Raw genomic sequence first — 20321 nt, forward strand, 5'->3', positions numbered from 1 at the left:
ACCATCGAGCTCGACCATCGGTCGATATTGGAGAGGAATAATCGATCATACTCATACCTGTGTATTGATCGACAGCGAAGCGCGCAGAAAGCCCGTTTGGTCACAGCCGACTTGAAGCCCAAGTCTTCACCATTTTACAAGATTACCCCTGACGAGTTTTACCCTAATTATATAAGCTTTGCCGCCATGTTAGAGGCAGCTAGTACTTTTCTAGTTTTATTATTTTCACAGCAAATGTTTTTAGGATTTTGATAGATTGGAGAGAAGATCTAAAGTTATAATTTATGATTGGAATTCCATTAATATATATTTACTATTCTAATGAAGTTTTCATACTTAATTGCTGTTATGAACCTGCCCTTGGATTGATTGATAAAAGCGAGAGCTTTATTCTCATCCTGAAAACATTCTAATAGAACTATGTTTCTTGCTATGAGCAAGGCGAGAGCTGATCTAGTGAGCTTAGTAAGCTATTATTCAACCTGCGCATAAAGCTTGACTAGAGCGCGTCGATCGATATCACACTTGAATAATCGATCGACCGAGCAAAAGGTGTATCGATCGATATCCCTATAGGATTATTGATAGACCATGGACTTTACCCACATTCAGCCATGGTATATAAGTGTTTTAATATATATTTACTACTATATAGAGTCTATTTAGAGTATTTACAGGTTCAGGTACGTTCTGGAGAAATATGGTGATTTTGGAGCCTTTTGAATGTAGAGCTGCACAGACATGTGATATGTCTAGCTATGGAGAGAGACCTTCCGACCGTTATATGGAGCTCATCTTTTGACACAAAATAGAGATTTGAGTTAGCTTTCCAATGCCACAAGTTTGAGGTCAATCAGCATCCTGTAGCAGACGTTATACCCGTTGTACTGAGGAGTGGTCAGTCTGCCTCGCGAGAGGAAGCTGTCGAGAAGAGGAACGTATGTCGATCGATGCAGAACTCTTGACATCGATCGATGCAGAACTCTTTACATCAATCGATATGGACGCCAGAATGTGGGCCAAGCATATTTCAAGACCGTTTGAAGCCCTGAAGCCACACCAAGTTACCAAAATACCCATGGACGACCAGAAACCCTATTTATGTATTTCTAAGCCATTGTTGACGGAAAAAAGCTTTCTATTATCCTATTTTATAGTTTTCTCTTAGGTTTAGAGAGAAGATCAATTCTCCTTCAGAGATTGATTAGAACTCCATTGGTTTTACCATTGATTTATTTATTATATTATTCAGACTATGATTTGTGTTATTGTTTGCATGTCTGAGTAATTCATCTTGTTAGGTTTAGGGATTTCATGAGCTTAATGTCAAACTGATAATCAATTAGGAATGCTAAATTATTTATAGATCTCTACACCAGGGTGATTTGTAATACTAGGATATGGAATAGTTAGAATAGCACGACAGTGTGACTAATTGTTTGAACCTAGAATCATAGGATAGTTGAGAGGCACGAAAGTGCAATCAATTAACGGATTCCGAACTCTGCTGGATTAAATACCTAGGCGCATACGAGAGTTGGTCTAGGAATCTAGTTGAACATAATCGATCAGATCGATAACGCTTGCCTAAGGCAACATCGATCGACTCTTATACCAAAGCATCGATCGACGCTTGTACCGTAGTATCGTCGATCGATTCCTTAGCATATCGACCGATGAGACCAGCTCGATATCGATCGACAACACTTCAGATCCAACGATGGATTGTCACTTGATTGTGTCGATCGACACTGACATCAACGAGCAGGTTATCGTTTTTACTTGTTAAATTGTGTTTTTATGTTTATGTTATTACTATAACTCTGACTAGATATACACTGGGGACAGTGTAGTTTAAGTCTGGGAGGATGTTTACTGATATTAGTCTGTTCATGAGTTTTATCAAAATGTTTTCAAAAGAGTTTTATTGAGTCAAGAAGGGGATAATGAACTTATTAGATTTTTGCTTGTTATCTAACCACTCTTTAACACCATTCAAGACTTACTGATTGCAGATAGTACTAAAGATACTAAAGTGGATCAACTTGTCAACTATTCACACTTGCAGAGATTGTTTGAAGGAACCAAAGCTGACATCCAACACTAAACCTGACACAACTGCTTGTCTTGGGGCTTGGTATACATGGGATCGGATTCTTCAAACAAGTCTGGAAGGTAAAGCCTTGTGTAGATTTATTACCTTTTCTTTCTCTATTTCAATCCTAGATTTATAGGTAGAGATATTTATTTTCAAAAAAAAAAAAAGGAAAGAAAAATATAAATTATATATATAGGTGTTTGTTAGGTGGAATCCGAACATGACTTGGTGGCTACAACCATTAAGGCTTGCTTCATAAGGATTCCAACAAAAAGAATTCGAACGGGCTTGGTGGCGGCAATCATCAAGGTTTGATTCATATGAATTCTTGGATATATGTGTCAAAAAAAAGTGAACAGGACTTGGTGGCAACCACCATTAAGGCCTGATTCCTGGAAGCCTGTCCAATCTTTGTCAACGATCTTGAAATATAAGCAGACTTTGACTAAAGTGAAAAATTAGTAGAGAGAAAAGATAGGAACTACCTTTTCCCTGCAGATCCAAATACTTGTTTGAAAATCCTTGCATCCTGTGATCGATATTCCCAAGGTAAAGCATGCACTTTTATTTATGTTAAGAAATGAGGTTGGTAGAGGGGAATGTCAGACAAGATTTGCTAAGTTGGTGGCTAGGTGAATTTGGTAGCTAAGCTAGGATATGATATAATGTGCTTTTGTGATTAGGACTTTTTAGATGTGGATTGCAATATCGTAGAGGTGATGATTCTAAGTTTTAAATTGTGTGAGTCCCTGATGTTTTCAAACCTCTTTCATAAGACTGCCCTGTGTTTTGCTTGAGGACAAGCAAAAGGGTAAGTCTGGGGGAGTTGATAGACCATGGATTTTATCCACTTTCAACCATGGTCTATAAGTGTTTTAATATATATTTACTACTATATAGAGTCTATTTAAAGTATTTACAGGTTAAGGTACGTTCTGGAGAAATATGGTGATTTTGGAGCCTTTTGAGTGCAGAGCAGCACAGACGTGTCAGATGTCTAGCTATGGATGGAGACCTTCCGACCGTTAGATGGAGCTCATCTTTTAACACAAGATAGAGCTTTGATTTATCTTTCCAATTACACTGGTTTGAGGTCAATCAGCATCCTGTACCAGAAGTTATTCCCGTTTTACTAATGAGTGGTCAGTCTGCCTCGCGAGAGGAAGCTGTCGAGAAGAGGAACGTATGTCGATCGATGCAGAACTCTTAACATCGATCGATATGGATGCCAGAACGTGGGCCAAGCATATTTCAAGACCGTTTGAAGCCCAGAAGCCACACCAAGTTACCAAAATACCCATGGACGACCCGAAATTCTATTTATGTATTTCTAAGCCATTGTTGACGGCAACAAGCTTTCTATTATCCTATTCTATAGTTTTCTCTTAGGTTTGGAGAGAAGATCAATTCTCCTTCAGAGATTGATTGGAACTCCATTGGTTTTACCATTGATTTATTTATTATATTATTCAGACTATGATTTGTGTTATTGATTGCATGTCTGAGTAATTCATCTTGTTAGGCTTAGAGATTTCATGAGCTTAATGTCAAACTGATAATGAATTAGGATTGCTAGATTATCTATAGATCTCTACACCAGAGTGATTTGTAATATTAGGATCTGGAATAGTTAGAATAGCACGACAATGTGACTAATTGTTTCAACCTAGAATCATAGGATAGTTGAGAGGCACGAAAGTGCAATCAATTAACGGATCCCGAACTCTGCTGGATTAGATACGTAGGCGCATACGACAGTTGGTCTAGGAATCTAGTTGAACATAATCGATCAGATCGATAACGCTTGCCTAAGGTAGCATTGATCGACGCTTGTACCGTAGTATCGATCGACGTTCAAACCATAGCTTCGATCGATGCTCGAACATTGTTGACATGCGAATGCTGAAACACTGAACTTAGTCAATAGATTAGACTCACAGCGTGAGCTGGCTGTCTTTTATATTAGATATTGAGTTCTAGAATTAATCTATAAACCATTAGCATCCTTGAACTGTAGTTTTGAATCTCTTGATTGATAAATCCCTAGGTCTAGCTATTTCTCCTAATTGTTTACAACCTCAATCAACCAATCGAACAAATACTTTGTTCACCTTGATTTGCAATAACTATTTACTACTTTATAAACTATTAGCCTAGCTTAATCATATAGCTATTAGATCTAATTGGTTCCCTAGCTCCCTGTGAATTCGATCCCTAAGTACTGCAACTCGACCTCTTATTTGAGAGAGTATAAATCACTCCTTAGGGTAATTTGAATGATATCAATTATCGATCGACACTTTCTATTGATCAAAATACGACAGTTGAGATCAATAGATCTAGTTAATAGACAAGTCCAAACATTTGCGAACGCTGATGAACTTGTTGATCAAGTAGTTGAGTTTTACATTATCATGCATGCAACTCATTAGACATCTGTAGGATTATAATCCCAATTTTCCTGAATAAAAACCGTAAATCTAGCTATTTCCTTTTTAAGCACCAAAACCTCAAACCAGCTATTGAACAAATACTTGTTCAATATAAAACTGCAATTTATATTTAAAAAGTCTAAAACCATCTTGCTTATCAAATCATATTAGATTTCTTAGGTTCCCTAGCTCCCTGTGAATTCGATCCCTAAGTACTACAACTCGACTTCTTATTTGAGAGAGTATAAATCACTCCTTAGAGTAATTTGAGTGGTATCACAGATCCATATAAAAATCTCTTCATCTTTCTTTCTCTTTTTTTTACCCATAAAAGGTTGTTTTGGTTTTTGATTGCTGATTTTTGACTGGCTATCATCATTTGAACCAGTGAAAAGAACTCTGAGTGATCACCTAAAAATCGTGAGCTAAACACTTTGAGAGTGTGAGGATTTTTATTTGCTAACTCTTTTGTTAAGTTTTTTCAGGATGTTTGGACTTCACAAGAAATCAAATCAAGCTTCAAAACCACAACAAGACATTTTTTATCCTTTTAAAACCGTGTTTGAAAAAGAGCAATTGATTTTTGGAGATAAGAAACAGTTTGCTTCTAATGGGTTTGATTTTGTGCAGAAACAAAGAAACCAAAGGAAGAGACAAAACATGTTAGGTGATGATGAGAAGAGGGTCAGAAATGGTGATCGTCCCTTCACCAAAGCCAAGAGAAGCAACTGTGATATGCTTGATTGGAACGAGCTTCAGACTTATGCCAGTTTGGAGAAGATGTTGCATAAGGCAATTTTTGCTATTCAGCAACTCAAAAAGAAGGGAAACACCAACACTTCTTCTGCACCAAAACATGAATGTAATTTTTCTTCTCTTTCAAATTTCGATTTGAAAACTAATGTGTTTTCTTTTGATAAAAGCAAAGCTGTGAAAACCACAAGCAAAGCTCATTATACCAGGTGCTTCAAATGCCATAGGATCGGTCATTATGCTAACAAGTGCCAAAAGCAGAAACCGTTGGTGACTTTCGAGAATGCCAAAGTTGAAACCGAGCCAGAAAAGGAAGAATGTTCAGACCTATTGTCAATTTTCGATGACTATGCACATGAGCCAATGGCAGGTTTGAAATCTTGTGAACAAAAGAACTTATTTTCTTCCCAATCCGAATCAATTCCTGACGAATCTTGCTTGCAATTAACCATTTTACAACCGGGGAATCCAAGTAGTTTGAATTGATTTCTGAGTTTGAAAAAGATTCTAAAAATATTTTGAACAAGAATGATTTTTCTGGTCCTTTGAATGCTCTTGATATTGGTGCATATGACCTTGGTCTTGGAAGCTTTGTGTCAATACATGAAGGGCCAGATAAAGAACAAAACCGTGGTCATCAAGCAAACCAAGACAGATCTTCTTCAATTCAAAAACCGGACCAAACTCAAGGTGAGAAATGTTCTGATTTTTATTTCTTTGCTTATAATCCTTTTCCTTTTAATGTTCCAGATTTGAGGACAATCTTTTTGAAGAGGGAAACAATGATGTGCCCCAGTCCATGGATCATTACATGGAACCAGCTCAGCATGGAGATCAGGACGTTCTGAACAATTCAACCGAGGTTCGCCCATCCGACCGTACCAATCAGACTAACCAAGCCCGGATCGACCCGCGTACGTCCAGAATGGAGTTTCAGCTGGAACCACGACCAGACGACCGAACTGACCATACCAGAGCTTGTCTTTCCCGACCATCTCGACATTCTAAGGACAATTGTCAAGCCAGACTTAGCTTGGGTCGTGAAGAACCCAAAGACGGATTTGCATTCTCACCCGGCGGACCATCCAGACAGTCTCGCATGTGTCCTTCTCCTTACCGTCGTGCACCCATCTGGTTCAAATGAACCTGGACAGTAGCCGAATGGTCATCCTTGACCAATCTGCACGGAAGACTGAGTCTTTGACTCATTTATTATTTCTAGTCAATAATTCTATTTCCTATGTATTATTTTCCGTGGACGAACGAGGTCGGTGAAGCACCTCAGTCTCCACGAGTCGAAGGGGCCATGCTTCCCGTTTGTGCGGGAGGAGACTTTGATCTGATCCTCGTGGACTTAAAGTCCAAGTGTGTTCTTCCCCCCTGCTTAAGTGAGCCCGTTGGTCAGGATCTAGTTGACGGGGGCGCAGGAGGAAGCGTGGCTCCGACCTGGAAGGGGTGGTTGGCGAAGATGAGGCTCTGCGTGCCGAGGATGATTGAGTTTGCAATCTCGAGTGGGACCTTTGTTTTACGTTTCTTGTTCCGGCCAAGTGTGGCCGTGTTTTTATCTTGGGACTGGCCGCTTGTGGCTTTTAATCCCCGTCGCTTCTGCGACTTTTAAATGAAACTTAGTTTTTACGTTTTTAAGATCTTATGGAGTATTTATATGGGTGTAGAGGGAAGATTACGAGTTGTCATCTCTATTACCCTTTTGTCGGGTGTTCGAGAGCTATCTCTACGAGATGGCTTAATCTGTTTAGGACGTTGAGAGTTTGTTGTGATCAGCAACAAACTTATTGTGGTTTTAGATTCTTTGCAAAGGATTCGTGTTAAGGAGTGTGTGTTTTATAGTCGTGGATGGATTGTTTTAAGGACGAGTGTTCACTTTTGGAAAGATCTTGGACAAAGGTCCCTCGGGCATTAGCGACGTCTCGCTTTGCCGAAGGTCGTTGTTTTTTCAAGTGGTGGAGTGTTCTGATGACACTTAGGATTTCGGGATGTGTTCCGCTATGTTAATAAGGAGTTTCAAAAATGTCGAGTCTGGGATCAGACATTTTAAAAAATTTCGAATTTTTGTTTTTGGAAGTATACAAGTATACGTATACGTACCTACTCCCCCCCCCCTTTTTAATGAGGAGGGACAGCTGAGCTCGTCGTATGACGAATTGCCTACGTACCCTCTTCCGGGATCAAGCCGTCTCGTAGTTCAGTGCAAAGTGCTGCTTAGCGGTAGTATTTCTTGAGGTGCATCGCGTTCCAAGTTCTCGGAATTTTGACGCCCTGCATATTTGCGATTTTGTACGCGCCTGGTCGGACTACTTTTATGATTTTTTAGGGCCCTTCCCAGTTGGTTCCCAGTTTTCCCGCATTTCGCTCGGTGGTGTATTGGAAAACTTTTTGTAAGACTAAGTCGCCTTCTTTGAATTTTCGGCTGCATACGTTAGTGTTGTAGTACTTTGCGGCCACCTGTTGTATGTTTTGAATGCATATAAGAGCTTGTTCTCGTCGTTCATTGACTAGATCGAGTTCATCCAGTAACATTAGATTGTTCAAATCTTCTCGTTCCGCGAGTAATCTTCTGCGTACACCGGGGAATTCGACTTCTTTTTGGATCATACATTCGCTTCCGTAAACGAGAGCAAACAGAGTTTCTCCCGCTGCGCGTCTCGGAGTCGTATGATGTGATCATAAGACTCCTTCAAGTTCTTCGGCCCATCTACCCTTTTTGGCGTCCAATCGTTTCTTAAGCCCATCGAGGATGGTCTTGTTAATCGTTTCGGATTGGCCGTTGCATTGCGGGTATCTGTGAGTCGATTTGGTCAGTCGTATCTTCCATTTCTCGCAGAAGGCCTCGAACCTGGTCGAAATAAATTGGGAGCCGTTGTCCGTTACGATTTCGTACTGGACGCCATGTCTACAGAGGATGTTTTTGCACACGAAACTTTCGACTTAGGCGTCTTTTATGCTTGATTAGGAATCGGCTTCGACCCATTTTGAGAAAAAATCTGTCAAAAATCGTTTTTACGTTGACCTGTGTATGGGTCTGACTATGTCCATCGACCATCGTATGAATGGATATGGGGGCGAAATCGACGAGAGAAATTCTGCCGGCTGATGATTGGTAGGAGCGTGCCTCTGGCACTTCTCGCATTTTCGAGCAAAATTCTCGCAATCTTTGACCATTGTCGGCCAAAAGTGTCTGTGGCGTTTGATTTTGATTGCGAGGGATCTTCCGCCCAAATGGTTTCCGCATGATCCAGAGTGGACTTCTTCCATTATCCCTCGTGCTTTCTCCCCTTCTAAGCAGGTCATGAGTGGCCCAAAAAATCTCCACTTATATAGTTCTCCTTCCACCAAGACGTATCGCGTAGATTGGGTTTTAATTTTTCGGGCTGCCCATTTTTCCGCTGGGAGTTTCCCGTCGGTGATGTATGCGAAGATTGTTTCTGTCCAAGGTTTGTCGAATCCATACTCGGATTTTTCTAGATACTTCGTTGTCAGGACATTGACTTCATCTGGATCACCGTCGGGTGACTCGATTAATTCGACGGGATTCACCCTCCTCAGGCCTGGATCCGAACTAGATGCCAAGGCGGCTAGGGCGTCAGACTGCACATTTTCAGCCCGAGGGATCCGGGTTAGAGCAAACCGGTCGAAGCCTTGAGCCATGTTTTGAACGAGTTTTGAGTAGGCATCCATTCTCTCATCCCTTGCCTCATATTCTCCACTGTATTGACTTGCAACTAACTGGGAATCGTAGTAGGCGTGGATATTACATATTTTTAGACAGTGAGCCAATCGTAAACCCGTGATTAGGGCTTCGTATTCGGCTGCGTTGTACGAAGCGTGGAAAATCAGTTGGAACGATTGTTCCAGTACTTCTCCAAGTGGCGACGTGAGTCTGACCCTGCCTCCGGATCCTTGTTTGGAAGAGGATCCGTCGACGTGGAGGGTCCACATTGAATCGGGCTCCTGGTTAGTCATGCACCCTGTAGGGAGCTCTACTAGGAAGTCGGCGAGCACCTGCGATTTCGCGCAAGATTTTGTTCGGTACTCGATGTCGTACTCGCTTAGCCCGATTGCCCATAGTGGGAACGAAGTAAGTACTACGATTGTATGGGACTGGAAATACGGCCTTAGCTTTCGTGCGGACATTACGACTGCGAGCGCGAGATTTTCCATCATCGGGTAACGTGTTTCTGCGTCGAGTAAGGTTTTGCTTACGTAAAAGATGGGTTTTTGTTCGCTACGTTCTTCTCGGATGAGGATGCCGCTTACAGCCGTGACTGACACTGCGATGTATAGGAACAATGGTTCTTCTTCTACTGGTTTTGCGAGCACTAGGGGAGTGGCCAAGTAGTGTTTCAGCTCTTGGAAAGCTTTTTCGCACTCTTCGGTCCATTCGAATTTCTTATTCCCCTTCAAGGTGTCGTAGAAAGGCAAACACTTATCCATTGATCGTGAGATAAAATGGTTGAGCGCTGCGACCCTTCCGGTCAATCTTTATACCTCCCGCTTTGTTCTTGGGGATACCATTTCGATCAGCGCGGTGATCTGTTTAGGGTTGGCCTCGATCCTACGGAAGGTGACGAGCTACCCCAAGAATTCTCCAGATGCTACCGCGAACCGACACTTAGCGGGGTTAAGTTTCATGTTGTGCAGGTTTAGCCTTTTGAAACAGTTTTCGAGGTGAGTGATATGATCCCATTCTTTGAGGGATTCGACGAGCATGTCATCAATGTACACCTCCATTGTCTTTCCGAGTTGTTGGGAGAACATACGGTTGACGAGTAATTGATAGGTCGCGCCGGCATTCTTAAGACCGAATGACATCACCTTATACCAGTAGGTTCCGCGGTCGGTTATGAATGCAGTTTTTTCCTGGTCGTCGGGGTTCATCATGATCTGATTATACCTGGAGAACACGTACATGAAAGATAGGAGTTTGTTCCCCGCCGTCGCTTCAACCAAGTGATCAATGTGCAGCAATGGGAAGCTGTCCTTTGGACATGCCTTATTGAGGTCCGTGAAATCGACGCACATTCGCCACTTTCCGTTCTTTTTTTTAACAACGACTGGGTTAGCGAGCTAGTCAGGATACCTAACTTCCATTATGGATCCGACTTTGAAAAGTTTTTTTGACTTCGTCGTTGACTGCGCCAGCGCGCTCGGTTCCCAGATTTCGTCTCTTTTGCTTGATAGGTTTAAAAGTTGGGTCCACGTTGAGTTCGTGGCACGTGATGTTGATATCTATCCTCGGCATATCCTCCGTGGCCCACGCGAACGTGTTCAAGTTCTTTTTTAAACTGGATATAAGCTCAATTTTCAGAGATTCGCTCAGATTCGCGCCGATTTCGACACTGTGGTCTGGGAATGCTTTGTCAGCATTCCGATACAACGGGCTCGCAAGTTGGTTTGCGTTTTCCCTCTAAGACTTCGGCTGCTCTCGATTGCCAAAAGATCTATGTTTCGCCTTGTTCTAAGGAGTTGTCCGCGGCGGATGATTTCTTTTTCTTTTTAGGCGTTTCCTCCGCTAAGGGGTTCCTTCGCTTTAATTATGTGGCAAAGCATACTTGCGAGATTCTCCGATCTCCCCAGATGGTCTCAATTCCGCGAGGGGTTGGGAATTTGAGACACATATGGTATGTCGACGGGACTGCTTGCATTGAATTCAGCCAGGGAGTTCCTATGATCGCGTTATACGATGCATGTCGATCGATGACTAAGAACTCTACGATTTTCGTCATGCTGCCGGCTTTAACCGAGAGGTTGATTGTGCTGAGAGTCATGGTTGCCTCCCCCGAAAGTCCTACTACTGGGTTTGGATCGATTTCGGATGGGCAGATTCCCATTCTTTCGAGGGTGCTTTTGAAGATGATATCGGCCGAGCTTACAGTGTCGACCAATATCCTTGCGATATCGATATTCTGAATTTTCAGCTCAACGACAAGGGGATCATTGGGAGGTTTGACCGGATCGGCCGTTGCTCTCTCCTTGAAGGAGATAACGTCGCTGCTTGTTCGATCAGACATACCGTGCCTAAGTCGTCTGGTGGTTTTTTGAGTTAGATAATCTGTCTCCCCTCCTTCTAGCGGCCAACTGTGGAAACCAAAATTCGCACTGTAGATTTCCGTTTAAATTAGGAAATATAGGAAACCCTAAATTTCCTAGAGGTCCCGGATATCTGCTAAACCACACGCCAAGCAAATGAGAACACCAAAGTATAGATGAAAAAATAAATATATGGAATCGAAAAGAGAGCAAGAAGGGTTTTTATTCCGAATCCGCGTTTGAGCGTAACAACAAGGTAAGAGCCTTCGGCCATGAGAGCTGTCGGCGAGATTTTTAGTTCTAGCAACCTAAGACTTGAAAACCTAGTTGAGTCGCAGCTCTAATAACAAAAACGGAAAAATGCCTAAATTGCTCTAAGTATTGCTCTGGGTGATAAATCTCGTGTGTTCTCCCCCTTCATCCTCGATCTCCTTATATACTTCCTCTAAGGCTGTTTACCTTTTTCCCTTTCTGTCCCCGGTCGAGTTTATCGCTTCGTGGAAATATTCCATTTCCCTTCGATCTTGACATTTATCTTCGGAAACTTTATATTTATCTTCGGAAACTTGACTTTTATCTTCGGAAACTGGAAATTTATCTTTTCCTGCATAACTAATGATAAACCGTCGTAACGATTGGGCTTGATTCCTATAAAATCGTAAGTGGGCTCTTAGCCGTGTTCTGGCACCCTTTTGGACTGTTTTCTGACTTAGGCTTTTTTACGGTTTTATACAGAGAGCGCTTTCGAAATGACGTCGAATCTAAGGAACATTCCAATTCCTCTTATAGCGTAGGCAATCCGAGATGTTTAGTTAACCATTACCATTTTACACGATCAATCCAAATGTCCTTCGAAAAAGGACGAGTTCCCGCGGTTTTTAAATCGTAAAGTTCCAACAATGCCTCCGATCGAAACGAAACAAGAATGAGTTCGATGCAGTTTCGGGAGAGGAGTTACGAGGACGAGGCGAAGAAGGGTTTTGGTTGATCCAGCTCGGCTGTTCGCCGAACTAGACTGGTACAGCTCGGCTAACAGCCGAGCTGAATCCGTCTTGGGTCCAGCTCGGCCGTTTGCCGAACTGGACTGGTCCAGCTCGGCGAACGGCCAAGCTGAATCCGTCTTGGGTCCAGCTCAGCCATTCGCCGAACTAGACTGGTCCAGCTCGGCGAACGGCCGAGCTGAATCTATCTTGGGTCCAGCTCGGCGAACGGCCAAGCTGAATCCATGTTTCGATGATCGAGTTTTTTTGTTTCGACGAACTAGCCCTTGATATTTTTTTCCGTTCTTTCCCGACTTCATTTTTAATGAAGAAAAAGCTTTCTCGGACGTCTTTTCCGACGTTGATTTCGTCATAACCAATTTTGACCCCAACATCGTCCTCTTCGATAGCGGAGATCTCTTCGGATTGTGGTTCCTCCAGGGTGGCTGGCCATTGAAGCACAAGCAAGGGGATGCTCATCTGGCTGTTTGTTTCGAGGGTGGACTCCAGATTAGCCAAGGCATCGGCTTGCGAGTTCTGCTCCCTGGGAATTTGTGTGAGCTTGCAACTCTTGAATATCTTGATGAGTAGCTGGGCGACCGCCAGGTACTGGATCATGCTATCGTCCTTTGCTTGGTATTCTCCCTGCACCTGGTTGATTATCAGCTGGGAGTCGCTGAAGAACTGGATGTTTTCTGCCCCCATTTGATGGGCGAGTGTTAGCCCTGCGATTAAGGCCTCGTACTTGCTCTCATTGTTGTTCCGTTGAAGTTGCACCTCACGGCCCTTGAGGCTGTATTCACTGTTGGCGAGGTAAGCACTATTCCTACTTCGGCTCCTCTGACATTGCTGGATCTATCAACATGCATGACCCATTCTCCCTCTTCTTTGGTTTCGCTTCGGAGGCGTACTTCTTGCTCCAGAGCTGGGAGAAAGGTAGGGGTGAATTCGGCCACAAAGTCTGCCAGAACCTGTGACTTTATAGTTGTAGCTGTTCAAAAATCACATCGTATTCCCCTAGTTCCACAGCCCATTTCGCTTGGCGTCCAGAGACTTTAGGCTCGTGGAGGACCAATTTTATGGGGAAGGAAGTGACGAACTAGATTGGGTGAGCCTGGAAATAGGGCAGCAGCTTACGGGCAGCGACTATCAGAGCTAAGGCCAGCTTCTCCAGTTGGTTGTAGTGGGTCTCTGCATCCAGGAGAGCCGTACTCACGTAGTAGATTGGTAGGTACTTGTTTCCTTCCTCGCGCACTAGGACAGCGCTTACAGCATGCTCCGAGACCGCTAGATATAGCAACATGACCTCGCCGAGCAGTGGCTTGGTTAGGAGAGGAGGATTGGTGAGATAAGCCTTGAGTTCATGGAGAGCGGATTCGCACTCTTTGTCCACTGAAAGTCCTTTGGGCTTTTGAGGGTCCCAAAGAAGGCGTGAGACTTGTCGGAGAACCTGGAGTTGAACCTGCTCAAGGCTGCCATTCTTCCTGTTAGCTTTTGGACCTCTTTGACGTTCTTCGGGGAAGGAATTGAGTGAATGGCCCTGATTTGCTTCGGATTGGCTTCAATTCCCCGGTGGGTTATAATGTACCTGAGGAACTTGCCGGAACTGGCCCCAAATGAGCATTTAGCTGGATTGAGCTTCATGTTATACTTCCGGAGAGTGGAGAAGGCTTGCTGTAGGAGAGATATGTGGTCTTCGGCCTCAAGAGATTTGACCAGCATGTCGTCGATGTAGACCTCCATGGTCCCCCCTATCTGATCGCAAACATCATGTTCACCAGCATTTGGTAGGTTAATCATGCGTTCTTTAAGCCAAAAGGCATGACTTTGTAGCAATAGAGCCCTCTGGATGTCATGAAGGATGTCTTTTCCTGGTCTTCCGGATGCATGAGTATCTGATTTTAGCCAGAGAACGCGTCCATGAAACTCATCAGCTGATGCGCGGCTGTGGCATCGATCAGGTTGCCGATGTGAGGCAGAGGAAAGGGCTCCTTTGGGCAGGACTTATTAAGGTCTGTGAAGTCTATGCAGACTCTCCATTTCCCGTTCTTCTTCTTGACTACGACCACGTTGGCTAGCCACTCCGGGTATTGTACCTCGCGAATGAACCCTTTGCCGAGTAGGCTTTTGACTTCGTCGTTGATGATTTGATAGACCATGGATTTGACCCATTTTCATCAATGGTTTATATGTGTTTTCACTATCTATTATTATATTATAGAGTCTATTTATTATATTTATAAGATCAGAAGTGATTTGGAGATAAGTGATGATTTTGGAGCATTTTTGAAATATTTGGAGCAAGCACCCATGATGATCATCGAGCTCGACCATCGGCCGATATTGGAGGAGGAATATCGATCGATGTTCACACCTGAACATCGATCGACAGCGAAACGCGCAGAAAGCCCATTTGGTCACAGCCGACTTGAAGCCCAAGTCTTCACCAATTTACAAGATTACTCCTGACAAGTTTTAACCTAACTATATAAGCTTTGCTACCATGTTAGAGGCAAAGTGTGATTTTCTGTGTTTTTAGTTTTATTACTTTCAGCAAAAGGTTTTAGGATTGTGATAGATTGGAAAGAAGATCTAAAGTTATAATTTGTGATTGGAACTCCATTAATATCTATTTTACTATTCTATCAAGTTTTCTAACCTAATTGCTTTCATGAATTGTTTGGCCATGTCTGAGTAGTTCCACTGTTAGATTTAGGGTTTAAATAGGTTATGAGGGATTAGCCCCAACTATAGATTGCTGAGTTGTTGTAATTGTCATTAGGATTGTTCATTAATGCCTGTTTCTAGATTAGCTACCTAGAACTTGACCTAGTATTGATAGATAAAAGCGAGAGCTTAATTCTCATCCTGAAAACATTCTAACTTAGCTAAGTTTTTTCCTAAGAGTAATGCGAGAGCTGATCTAGTGAGCTTAGTAAGCATTATTCAACCCGCGCATAAAGCTTAACTAGAAGCGTGTCGATCGATATTCATATTGGATAATCGATCGACGGGGCAAAAGGTGTATCTATCGATATCCCTATAGGATCATCGATCGACACTGCTATTGATCAAACAGATTTGTTTGGGTCATTAAATCTAGTTAATAGACAAGTTCAAACATGCGATGGCTGATGGACTTGTTGAATTGATAGTTGAGCTTTACATTATCATGCATGCAACTCATTAGGCATCTGTAGGATTATAATTCCAAGTTTTCTGAATAGAAACCCTAAGTCTAGCTATTTCCTTTTAAGCACCTAAACCTCAACCAATCAATCAAGCAATTACTTGCTCAACCAAAACTGTAAATTTACATTTTAAATCTTTAAAACTTCCTACTTAACAAATCATATTAGATCCATTAGGTTCCCTAGCTCCCTGTGAATTCAATCCCTAAGTACTACAACTCGACCTCTTATTTGAGAGAGTATAAATCACTCCTTAGGGTAATTTGAGTGATATCATGATTGCATCCCTTTCGGGGGCAAACTTCTTCCTCTTTTGTCTGACGGGTTGATGTAGGGGTTCCACTTGCAGCTTGTGCATGATGATATCTGGATCAATCTCGGGCATGTCTATGTGGGACCAAGCGAAGCAATCGGAGTTAGACCTGAGGTAGTCTATTAATCTCCTCCTTAGTCCCTCAGTCAGCTTGGAACCGACTTTGAGATGTCGGGTCTGGTCCCCTTCGATCAATGGCACGTCGTCCATCTCTTCGACCTCCGGTTCCTCGGTATGATGACCTCGAGGTTTTTTCTGTAATTGCTATAAGACCTTAGTCTTTACCTTCAAAGTAGTCTGGTAGCCGGAGCGGGAATACTCCTGATCTCCTCTGATTTCTCTTATGCCCTGGGTGTAGGTAATTTCACCATCTGGTGAAGAGTCAAAGGGACGACTCTCATGCCGTGAATGCAGGGCCGTTCTAGGTGTTGGGGTAAAATACTCAGGTATTGAATTCCTTTAGACCCCAGGCAGGACACCGGCCTCTGGGTCCCCACTAGGAGATGCCCCGGGTCCCCGCTAGGAAGCACTCCGGGTCCGGTCCCAAGGACCACCCATTCCTACGAGAAAAGGAAAGCTTCTGATATGGAGAACTTTCCATATTTCCGAATATGGAATAGTTTAACCTGATCAAACCGACTAAGGCCGACCTCAGGACAACTATATAAGGGGAGCCTAAACCCTAAAACAAGGGATGGACTCTTCGAGACTTAGAGACTAGAGCTAGGCGGCTAGAACTAGGGTTCATACACCAATATATTGTAGTTCCAGCTCTTTGATCTAATAAAATGTCTCCTTCAATCTTATTACTTGCAAATTAATATAAAAACCAGGCTTGTCCATCGTTCTGTGGTACTCACAAAGATCCTGCACAAAAATCTCCTAACAGTTTGGCGCTAGAAGGAGGGGAGTAATCTAAATTACGTAATAATGGCGGTGGATGAGCAGAACGAGCTACCAGAAGCTACCCAGAGAGAAGCCGAGCTCCAAAGGCAACTCGATGGTCTACAAAATCAAGTAACCGAGCTGCACAAAGCGCGAGAAGAGGTTGTGGAGAATCCCGAGCTCTCCTCATTAGTCCAGAAGTGAAGGAGAAGCTCGACGAGAATTCCAAGCAACTGGAGCAGAGCGCCGAGAAGCTCAGCCAGCTCGAATCGGAGAACCTAACCCTCCAAGACAAAAACCAAGCCCTCAACACAGCAAGTAACAAGAAGCATCGATTCCGAACTCAGATCCGATCCATGCTGACTCTGGAGAAACCTAACTCTAGAACAGACGCGAATGTCCCGCCTACGACGTCGCAAGGAGACGCAGCAATGCGCGAGAAGACTAAGGGTGCTCGGATCTACGACGTAGAAGACAGCGAATCTAAACCGGAACCCGACAAGGAAGCATCCGAGGGAGTAGAAAAGACAGAGTCTCCTATGGCTGCTTACCTAGAGCAGATGTTCTCCAAGAGGCTCGACGCCATGCAATCTATGGTAGAAAGGCTCCCAAGGGGAGCTCCCCCATCCGGAAAAGCAACCCTGACTCCTACTCCGACACTCCTTTCACGGATGAGATCACCCTGATCGAGATGCCCAGGAAATTCTCCATTCCCAGCATAAAAGCGTATGAAGGTATTCGCGATCCTGACGATCATGTCACCCAATACCGACAAAGGATGCTCGCTGTACCACTCCCAAAGGAGTCGCGCGAAGCTACCATGTGCAAGGGATTCGGCTCAACCCTGATCGGACCCGCCTTGCAATGGTACATCAACCTACCCTCCAGGTCCATATCCTCCTTCGCTATCCTCATTGACAAGTTCGTGGAGCAATTCGCCAGCAACAGAGACCTGGAGAAAACCTCTGACGGTCTATACGAAATTCTCCAGCATTGTGCTGAACCCCTGCGGGGCTACATAGCCTGCTTCAATCAAGAGAAAGTTGCCATTCTCGGATGTAACATCCCCACTGCAATCTCTGCCTTCAAGAGAGGCTTGCTTTCCCCGAGGAGGACCTCTATAAGGAGGTGACCAAATACTAGTGCATGGCCATGGAAGACGTGATATCCCGAGCCTGGGCACATGTAAAATGGGAAGAAGATGTCGCCAGTCGCGCTAAGGCGCAGCTAAAACAAGACCCCAAGGCGGTCAGGCCAGACCGAACCGAGCGAGATGAGAGACCCTCTCCAAGACCAACCAGGGATTATGGGAACACAAGCCGAGGCAGTTACCAGAACCGGCCGATCGAGAAGGCAGAAGGGATGGTAGCGTCCACGTGGCCATACATCTCTCACCTCTCCATCTCAAGGCCGGAGTTGATCAATGTTCTGAGGTAGATGGGCCAACAAGTCAAGTGGCCTCAGAAGATGAAAGCACCCGATTCTTTCTGGAACCATGGTCTTTGATGCGACTTCCACCGCGACCACGATCACAAAACAGAGGACTGCGTCGCACTAAGGATCGAGGTCAATGAATTGCTTAAGAAAGGACACCTTAGGGAGTTCCTTTCGGAAAAGGCCCAGAGCCATCTAAGCAAAGGGACGACGGGGAAGCCCACTGAAGCTGCTCCCGCCTCACCACCTCGACCGGACTGAGTAATCCATGTCATATCAGGAGGCTCAGAAATCAGCGGTATAAGCCACGCAGCCGTAAAGAAGAGCACTTTGAACACCAAGCACGGCCTAGAAGCAGCCAAGCCAAAACGCCTGCTCCTAGGTACGGACGAAATAAGCTTCACGGCCAAGGAGCAAGAAAGGGTTCTAACCCCACTTCATGACGCCCTAGTCATATCGCTCACTGTAGGGAATTGCAAGGTAAAAAGGATACTGGTAGATAATGGAAGCTCCGACAACATTATCTTCCAAGCCGCATATAAGGATCTGGGGATGGAAGAAAGCGCTCTAACACGGAGAATAACCCCACTCATAGTTTTCAGCGGAGAAGTCAAGAAGACCGCTAGAGAATCGACCCTCCCGGTGTACACTGAAGGGATTAACATGTCAACCAAGTTCCTTGTCGTTGACTGCGAATCATCTTACAACATGATTCTGGGATGGCCCTAGATTCAAGGCATTGGAGCCGTCCCTAAGACTCTTCACCAGATGGTGAAATTCCCTATACCTTGGGGAATAAAATCAGAGGGGATCATGAGTATTCCCGCTCATGCTACCAGATCAAACGGAACCCGAAGTACATGTACTCTGTCCACCTAGTGCTTGCGAGTCTTGATCCTCACACAGTGGCTCAACCACTGGCTGATCCTCTCTGGCGTGACTCAGTAAGCACTGAGTTCAACAACTTCCTGCGTACGAAACCTTTGAACTCGTACCTCCAGTCACCTGAGCAAAATTTTGTCGGCTGCAAATGGTTATTTCGAACTAAGTTTCTCCCAGATGGCACCATTGACAAACTAGTTGCAAAAGGATTTCTCCAGCGTCCAGGCATTGACTTCCATGAGACATTCAGTCATGTGGTTAAAGCCCCGACGATCCGCATCATAATCAGCGTTGCAACCACTCGAGACTGGTCCCTCAGACAGCTGGATATTAATAATGCATTTCTACAAGGATCCCTAAAGAAGATGTCTATATGCAACAAGCTTTGTGGACAAGGATCACCCGGACTATGTGAAGAACCCTAAGATAGGAGGATCACTTTAGCTGGGTGTTGGATATGAACCGAGAAGGCAAATAGCACTTCTGGAACTGAGATGGATTGAACGGATCGTCAAGAGATGCGGAATGGCTCTTGAAATACCCACGATCTAAGGCTAACCACCTAAGAACGAATGTAGTGTGTTGGCTAACCACCAAACGACACACAAAGATGATTGGCTGACCACCAAATCAACAAGCCGGTTCAAACCGATGAACTAGCTAAGAACTCTCTCTCTCACTCAGAGAAAAGAAGAATCGAAAATAAACAACCAAAACTGAACTGCTTTTATTCATCAAAGGGACTACATATATATAGTGTTTTGTAGTCAAAGACAATTAAAGAAAATGTGGGAAAACAATGCATAGAAAATACAAATTTGACTAGATCTGATCAAGGCACGGAAAATGGAGAAGACTAGATCTGGTCAAGGCACGTAAAATGGAGAAGACTAGATCTGGTCAAGACACGAAAAATGGAAAAGACAAGTCAAGATGTCCAGGTTCATCCGAACCAGATGGATGCACGGGGTAAAGATAAGAACGCTTGCGGGACTGTCCGGATGAGAATGCATGTTCATCTTCGATTTCTTCACCACCCAAGCTAAGTCTGGCTCGACCGTGGGTCTTAGAATGTCGAGTTTGTCGGGGAAGACGAGCTTCAGTACGGGGAAATCGGTCGTCTGGTCGTGGTTCCAGCCAAAGCTCCAATCGGGACGCACTCGGGACATCTCGGTCAGTGTGTCTGGTACGGTCAGATGAACGAACCTCGGTCAAATTGTTCAGAACGTCCTGATTTCCATGCTGGTTGGCTCCAATGGACTGATCCACGAACCGGGGCACATCACTATGTCTGCAAACTCAAGA

General features: G+C 44.0%; 1 protein-coding gene across 1 annotated transcript; it reads right to left on the reverse strand.

The window, feature by feature from the left end:
• Positions 1 to 8301: 8301 nt before the first annotated feature.
• On the reverse strand, positions 8302 to 9735 carry LOC106448452. Its single transcript, XM_013890336.2, has one exon. The coding sequence runs from the start codon at positions 9733 to 9735 to the stop codon at positions 8302 to 8304; it is 1434 nt and encodes a 477-aa protein (XP_013745790.2).
• Positions 9736 to 20321: the final 10586 nt, after the last annotated feature.

This window comes from Brassica napus, chromosome C2 (assembly GCF_020379485.1).
Source record: "Brassica napus cultivar Da-Ae chromosome C2, Da-Ae, whole genome shotgun sequence".
NCBI classification, from domain to species: Eukaryota; Viridiplantae; Streptophyta; class Magnoliopsida; order Brassicales; family Brassicaceae; genus Brassica; species Brassica napus.

Bases quoted from the DNA above. Each gene is read 5' to 3' on its own strand.
- LOC106448452 (XM_013890336.2), bottom strand. From the start codon at position 9,735: ATGGATAAGTGTTTGCCTTTCTACGACACCTTGAAGGGGAATAAGAAA.